The following is a 7,791-nucleotide window of genomic DNA, read 5'->3' as shown; positions in this document are numbered from 1 at the left end:
AAAATACGAGAGAGCTTCATAGTGTTATACTGTTACGACTGGAATGGAACTATACGGAAGAGCAATAACGCTAATAGCCGAATATTGAATAAAGAAAACTGAAAAATAAGGTGCAAGATAATATTTGAAAGCATGAGTTTTCGGTTGCATGTGTATTGTGTAAGATACCTCTATCTTATTGTTTGAAATTAGCATGTATACTGTATATTGCCAACTGGTAAAAATAATGATCTGGTTTTATTTTTATTCTCGAGATAGATCCACATGAATAATATGTTATTGGTTAAATTTGTTCAGTGGCATAGTACACTATAAGCCTGGGTTTGGTGTTGTAACTTCTTTAATATTGCTTTTAGTTAATTATATTATAGGTCCATTATAAATTACATAATATTATAATATTATAATACTATAGTCAATACTCAATACTATTGAAACTTTGGTATCGTATAGTTTGGTGTTAACACCAAGGGTGGTTCTAAAACTTATTTAACATTTTTTCTTAAATGGTACCTAAGTGAATTATTTACAGCTCCTTACTTAAAATTCGATATTTTCAATAGAATTCAGTCCCAAACCAAATGTTAAGTAAGTATATTAATTAATAGACTACATTAACAAATAATACAAATACAATATCTTAATATCAATTTAATCAATGACATGATATCACAATAAAAAATCATAAACCTATCGATTTTATTACATAATGAATTATATTTCATTTTAGATTTTGAGTGGAACGATGAATTTTTTTTTATTAAATTTGATTGTAATACTGTATCATGTATTTTTATGTTTGTGTACGAATACATGATAATTGATAGGTATTTTGTTAATAAAATACTTCGATTTTTCAAAAATGGATGTAGTTTTTAATATAAAATTGGATCTAATTTGTATTTTGGTGAGGTAAAACTTAACATTTCTATTACTCATTTCTTATATTAAGGAAAAGTGAGAATTTTTATTCAAATTCAATTTACTTTTTTTTTAATGCAAATACTAATTAAAAAACAAAAAACCATAGATTTTTGAAAATTTCACCAAATCTATACATTATTGTTTTCTATTTACAATAAAATTTTCAAAATATTTCGATAAATATCAAGCAGTTTTTTTCATAAGAAATTTTATTTTTTTTTGTTTTTTATAAATGTTGATTACAAATTATTTATTGGATAGAAATAAAAGCATAATATTAGGTTCTTTAGTAGTTGTTCAACCTATACATGAAAAAAAAAATTCATCTTGAAAGCCAATTAATTTTTTATGAGAATTTCAAGTTCAAATACTTACAATATTCGATAATTACCCATAAAAATTATTTCTCTTAAAATAATTTATTTATTTAAAAAAAATAACAATAAACATGAGAAATTTACATTTTTTCTTTTATAAATATCAATCAATAATAAATTAAGTGATGGATAAGATTTCTTGAAAATTTAATACAAGATTCCACAAAATATATTCTCATATAGGTAAGTATAAAAATATTACCAATACAAATAATACATTCGTTTCAAGTTCATAGTCGGACTAATAAATTACTTATTTAATCGATAAATAATGTTCTTTAATTTGTTGTAATAATATATTTGAGTGAACTTTCTGGATTAGAATTTAATCGACGCAATATCATTTTTAAAGTATTTTATTAACTTTAGTAAAATAATTGATTTTAATAATTATCCCATAAAACATGTAACTTGGCGATATTAACTAATAATATGGTTTCTGATCAGAATCGCCATTTGTATACATATAATTTAAACCTAACATACCTACAGCAAGACTTACTTGATACCTCAGAGATAGTTAAGTGGTTTTACTTAAGTATATTTCTTATTATCTAGCATGTTATATAATACTATTATTCCATTACTTGAATCAAGAAGTCATCTAATGACTAATAGTGTCTTGAGTTTTTGACTTTATAAGATGAATATAAAATCATTAATTTTAGAAATTTTAGCAACCACAAATTTTACACCACATTTAATTCATGTTACATAGTATCCTAAAATATTCTTATCAACTCTTTAAAATTAAATCATTAATATTTTAATCTCTAGAAATTTGTGTAAAAACATTTTCTAATAATCATAAACCAAGGAACTATCATTAGGCTAAAATTATAAATCTTCACATTTTGAAAGTGAACGATTTGTCAGGGTGAACAAGAACCAAAATAAAAATAAATCAATAAACATTTGATGATTGCTTTTATTATCAATAGAAAGTAAATGCATAAGAAAAAAAACACAAGTCATCTGTTGGTGTTCATATGATGTAGGAATGTGCTGAATAGCGAATAGTTTAATCAACTTCTTCAATAGTTGGACCAGCTCCTGAGCCAGCGCCTGGAGCGGCACCACCAGCACCAGCTCCTGGGAATCCAGGCATACCACCGGGACCACCTGGCATACCACCACCAGCACCAGCATACAATTTAGTGATAATTGGGTTGCAAATGCCTTCCAATTCTTTTTGTTTGTGTTCATATTCTTCCTTGTCAGCTAGTTGGTTAGCATCCAACCATTTGATAGTATCATTGACTTTATCAAGAATTACAGTTTTATCGGTATCTGGGATCTTGTCCTTGATTTTTTCATCTTCCATGGTGCTCTTCATGTTGAAACAGTAAGATTCCAAACTGTTCTTGGCAGCAATTACATTCTTTTGTTGTTCATCTTCATTTTTGTATTTTTCGGCGTCATTAACCATGCGCTCGATATCTTCCTTGCTCAAACGTCCCTTGTCGTTGGTGATGGTGATCTTGTTTTCTTTGTTGGTAGACTTTTCAATAGCACTGACGTTCAAAATACCATTAGCATCGATGTCGAAGGTGACTTCGATCTGGGGGACTCCACGTGGTGCGGGGGGAATAGCAGTCAATTCGAATTTTCCCAACAAGTTGTTGTCTTTGGTCATGGCACGTTCTCCTTCATAAACTTGGATCAAGACTCCGGGTTGGTTGTCAGAGTAGGTGGTGAAAGTCTGGGTCTGTTTGGTCGGGATGGTTGTGTTACGCTTGATGAGAGCGGTCATCACACCACCAGCAGTTTCAATACCCAAAGACAGAGGAGTGACATCGAGCAACAACAAGTCTTGGACTTCTTCAGATTTGTCTCCGTGCAAGATGGCAGCTTGTACTGCGGCACCATAGGCAACAGCTTCATCGGGATTGATGGATTTGTTCAATTCCTTGCCGTTGAAGAAGTCTTGTAACAATTTCTGTACTTTGGGGATACGGGTTGAACCTCCAACCAATACAATGTCATTGATGGCAGACTTGTCCATCTTAGCGTCACGTAGAGATTTTTCTACGGGTTCCATGGTACTACGGAAAAGATCGGCGTTCAATTCTTCAAAACGAGCACGAGTGATGGATGTGTAGAAGTCGACACCTTCAAACAACGAATCAATTTCAATGCTTGCTTGGGTGGAAGAGGAAAGAGTACGCTTTGCACGTTCGCAGGCAGTCCTCAAACGTCTCAAGGCTCTTTTGTTGGTGGTCACGTCCTTCTTGTACTTGCGTTTGAACTCTTGTACAAAGTGGTTGACCATTCTGTTGTCAAAATCTTCACCTCCCAAGTGAGTGTCTCCAGCAGTGGACTTGACTTCGAATATTCCATCTTCGATGGTCAAGATGGAAACATCAAAAGTACCACCACCCAAATCGAAGATCAGAACGTTGCGTTCTCCAGATGTCTTCTTGTCAAGACCGTATGCAATGGCAGCGGCTGTAGGTTCATTGATGATACGCATTACGTTCAAACCAGCAATGGTACCAGAATCTTTGGTAGCTTGACGTTGGGAATCGTTGAAATATGCAGGTACAGTGATAACTGCGTTTGATACAGTTTTTCCCAAGTAGGCTTCAGCGGTTTCCTTCATCTTGGTCAAAACCATGGATGATACCTAAAACACCATTTAAAAAAAATTATTATTAAAAATTAACACATGACTTTAAGTAAAATAAGAACATTACCTCTTCTGGGGAGAAGACTTTGTTTTCTCCTTTGTAGGAAATTCTGATTTTGGGTTTGCCACCATCGCTGATTACCTCAAATGGCCAATGTTTCATGTCAGCTTGTACAGTAGCATCTTCAAAACGTCTACCAATCAATCGCTTGGCATCTATAATATTAAAATATTAGTACAATAAAATAACCAATGAAGATATTAGTATCTTAATATTTACCGAAGATTGTGTTGTTGGGGTTCATGGCGACCTGGTTTTTGGCAGCATCACCAATGAGACGTTCGGTATCAGTGAAACCGACATAACTGGGTGTAGTACGGTTTCCTTGGTCATTAGCAATGATTTCTACTTTACCGTGTTGGAAAACACCCACACAAGAGTAGGTTGTACCCAAATCAATACCAACAGCAGGAGTTTTGGCAGCCATTTTTCTTGATATGGAGTGTATGTGTAGTAAGGAATATATAAATAAGTCTTAAGAGTTTGACAAGAAGTCCTGTATATAGAAAAAAATAAAACTTCATTAGTTTATAAGAACAGCATAGATAGTTCAACATTGAAATTATGTGTTTAGTACAAGGACACAGAACGATTAAAAATCATGTCCATTTATAGTACAATACAAATATAATGTGCTATGTTGTGTTATGACAAATAAACCTAATTAAGTTTAATACTTGAATAGTATGATGCAGCATACCTATGTATCATACATTAAAGGTTCAATAAAATTAGTCATTATTTAAAGTATTATCTCATTTTAGTTTTGAGTAATAACAGAAAACTACCTAGTAAAAACTTAAATAAACAGCAAATAGGATATTAAATCAAAAATATATCGATGATGTAACAATTTGCTGAAAATGATACGATTATCACCATATTATTCCCAATCAAATTATTACTCAGTATTGGAATTCGGCCTTGGTCCAACAGGTAACCAGGAAATAATACTAATGCAATAGTTATTAAATAGAACGAAAATAAATGTAATACTTTTGTTGGATTATTATGATATAAACGTTAAATAAAAATGAGTCGTGGAAAACACGAGATGAACATTTATAGGTTACCTATTCAGTAAATGGCGCGAATAAGCTGAGTACCTCCTAACTAAGACAGAAATACGGTCGGCAAAATATAAGTTGACAAACCTAATAGATAAATTAACAATGAGACACAGCAAGTGGATAAAACAAAATATTCAGTAAGACGAAGAACAATGGATTCACACCAAGTTTGAATATAACCTTAAAACAGTACCTATTGCATATATCGTGAGGTGCATTAAGGGGCTGATATATTGTTGTTACGCCGAAAAAATAATATTAATGACTTGGTTTTGAAAACTAATTGTTTTTTAATGTGGTGAATTGCATAGGTAATAAAATCGAATATATTTTGGACGTTGAAAACAAGATAAAATAAAAAACGAATAGGTATAATACTTACAGACTAGTATCTCGCGTAGAGTACAGGAACAAAATGGAAGATGCCGAATGTCGAGAGCGTAGCTGTAGCGCTTTCTGTGGTCGTGACTATAGTATTTAGTGGGTTTGGTGGGGAGGCGGTAGTCAACGTATAATGTATATAATGAAATTCATTCACCGTTGTCGGTATATGCACGGAGCACAGTGAGCACACATAAATTTTCCCAGTGCTGTTCGATCTATGGTGGGAAACGACGGCTCTAGAACATTCTAGACGTTTCATGGAGGAAAAAACACGCCCAACGTTTTGGAGGATCATGTTTTTGTAATTTTATTGAAATATTTTCGAAAATGTATAATTTTCGGTCGTTTACCGAATGTAAACCACTCTAAAATAGTCACTACTCACTACACCAGACTACCAGAGTACCAGATCCTGAGTCCCGACGAAAGGCAAGAACGTTTACGATTTTCAGACGTGTTCTTATAGACGTGTTTCTAAGGTTTGGCCTTGGCACCTAAGGTGGACGACATTTTAGCCTTGGCATTATAATTGTACGGTTGGCAAACCGCGGTTGACGTCAAACAGGACATTACGTCGAACAATTTCTGCGGTAGAATAAAATAAAAAATATCCTTGCCTGGTTGAAAGACACTTATATTGAATATAATAGGTACATCTTATGGGTCCCATACTATACAGACCAATTAACGTTGTAATTATTTTGCAACTGGTATTTAAACGTAATAATCTTATGTGATTAATATTCATCGATCGTGAAAATATCAAAAGACGAGTGACAATAGTGCAGTCACAACATTTACAACTCACAAGTGACATTCAATGATGTATAACTTCAATTGATATTGATATATTGATATATCAGGACATGGAATTGAAAATTGGTACCTACTTCAGCCCAACCCGGGCTATCCCTCATTAAGGCAAATATTCAAGAGATATTAGGGGTACTTAATTCACTCATTTTCAAAAATTATTTTATACACTTTAAAATTTTGAACGAAATGATGAGTGATGAATGACATATTGATTTTAAAATGATTTGTGTTTTTTTTGTGAGTGTGCAGCATTACTTGTCGAAATAATACTTAAATTTCAAACTTCGGGGGTGGTTTCCGATAGCAAAGTGAATAGAGGTATCCTTGATGCATTGTAGAGGTTAAAAGTAAAAATTTTCCAGTAGTTTTTAAAAAAATCGGGTAAAACAAAGAAGTGACGGAAAAACGAGAATTTTTACTCAAAACCCGTTGACAAAATCGATTTTTTTATACATAGTTATAACTCAAAAACTATAATCACTGCAAATACTTGAAATTTTTACCAAATGATTATATTAGCGTTATCTATATACACAGTTAAATTTTCAAAAAATGTTGACTTTTTTTGAGCTGTTGTTTTAGACAACTGGAATATTCGATTTTCTAAGTAATTTTTTTTGAACTGACGATAAAAAACTTAAAAATTTAAAAAAAAATGTGTACCCTGGGCAGCAAAATCCTGAATACGCCTCTGTTTATATCTAAGGTTTAAAAATTCAACATTAAGTTTTCCATACGTTTTCCTTCAAATAGCTATAGAGAACACTCGAACTCTCATAGGAAAAATGTTATGAGCGATTGAATTTTAAATTTTTACTGAAACGATTTATCCTCAATCGATTTTCAATATTTGTTATTATTATAGAGTATAAATCTTAGATAGGTATACTTGAAAATTTCACCAGTTCTTTATATTGTCATTATTTTAACATACCTAATTTAATTTTCAAAATATTTCACTTATTAAAGGATATTTATAGGAATTTGAAATATTCGTTTTTGTTAAGTTTTTTTTTTTATAAATATCGATAAAATTTTTTGGCCAAGTCAAAATACTTGAAAATTGAATACAAAGTTTTTCATAAATTAGTCTATTATAGTGATTCAAAAATTATAAGAATACTAGGCATAATTTTTTTTTATTAGCGTTTGAAGTTCAAATATTGATAAAAATTTGTTGAAATCATGAATATTTGCAAATTGTTATGTATAGGATTAATTCATAAAAGTTTTTTTATAATTTAATACTAAAATTTTCATAAGTGTGGCTTACAATAATAAAATTATTGAAAACTTAAATTTTGGTGTATTCAGATCATTAAAACATAAACTACCGTTTTCATCAACCAATTTAAAACATATATCCTACACTGACAAATCATCTCCGTTCAGAATCGTTGTTGGAATACAATGATACCTATCATAGTATCATTGGATTCAAATTTAACACTCCTATATTATAGGTATTATAATGATCCACTCGGTACCTATGTATAGCAGAGCGTTATCCATTTGACCACATTTTTTTAG

The 7,791-nt window shown here is 31.5% G+C and overlaps 1 protein-coding gene across 2 annotated transcripts; it reads right to left on the bottom strand.

Moving 5' to 3' along the window:
• Nucleotides 1–2,209: 2,209 nt before the first annotated feature.
• LOC114122092 (heat shock 70 kDa protein cognate 4) lies at nt 2,210–5,617 on the bottom strand. Of its 2 annotated transcripts, XM_050204357.1 has the most exons (5): nt 5,444–5,617; nt 4,211–4,487; nt 3,998–4,146; nt 2,424–3,927; nt 2,210–2,366 (listed from the first exon to the last, which is right to left on the bottom strand). In XM_050204357.1, exons 2-5 carry the CDS (start codon nt 4,416–4,418, stop codon nt 2,323–2,325), a joined length of 1,905 nt encoding a protein of 634 aa, XP_050060314.1. In that variant the 5' UTR covers nt 4,419–4,487; nt 5,444–5,617; the 3' UTR covers nt 2,210–2,322. The 2 variants fall into 2 exon arrangements, with proteins under 2 accessions (XP_050060314.1, XP_027840453.1); XM_027984652.2 differs by having other exon boundaries at nt 2,210–3,927.
• Between the last annotated feature and the right edge of the window lie 2,174 nt (nt 5,618–7,791).

This window comes from Aphis gossypii, chromosome 3, assembly GCF_020184175.1.
Source record: "Aphis gossypii isolate Hap1 chromosome 3, ASM2018417v2, whole genome shotgun sequence".
Taxonomy (NCBI): Eukaryota; Metazoa; Arthropoda; class Insecta; order Hemiptera; family Aphididae; genus Aphis; species Aphis gossypii.
Note: the sequence above shows the minus strand (reverse complement) of the source record. Positions and strands in the feature narration are given on the sequence as shown.

Excerpts from the sequence above, each read along its gene's own strand:
- LOC114122092 (XM_027984652.2), bottom strand. The coding sequence starts at position 4,418 with ATGGCTGCCAAAACTCCTGCTGTTGGTATTGATTTGGGTACAACCTAC. Across the intron at positions 4,147-4,210 it reads CCCCAACAACACAATCTTCG|ATGCCAAGCGATTGATTGGT; the intron begins GTAAATATTAAG and ends TTAATATTATAG. Across the intron at positions 3,928-3,997 it reads AAGTCTTCTCCCCAGAAGAG|GTATCATCCATGGTTTTGAC; the intron begins GTAATGTTCTTA and ends ATGGTGTTTTAG.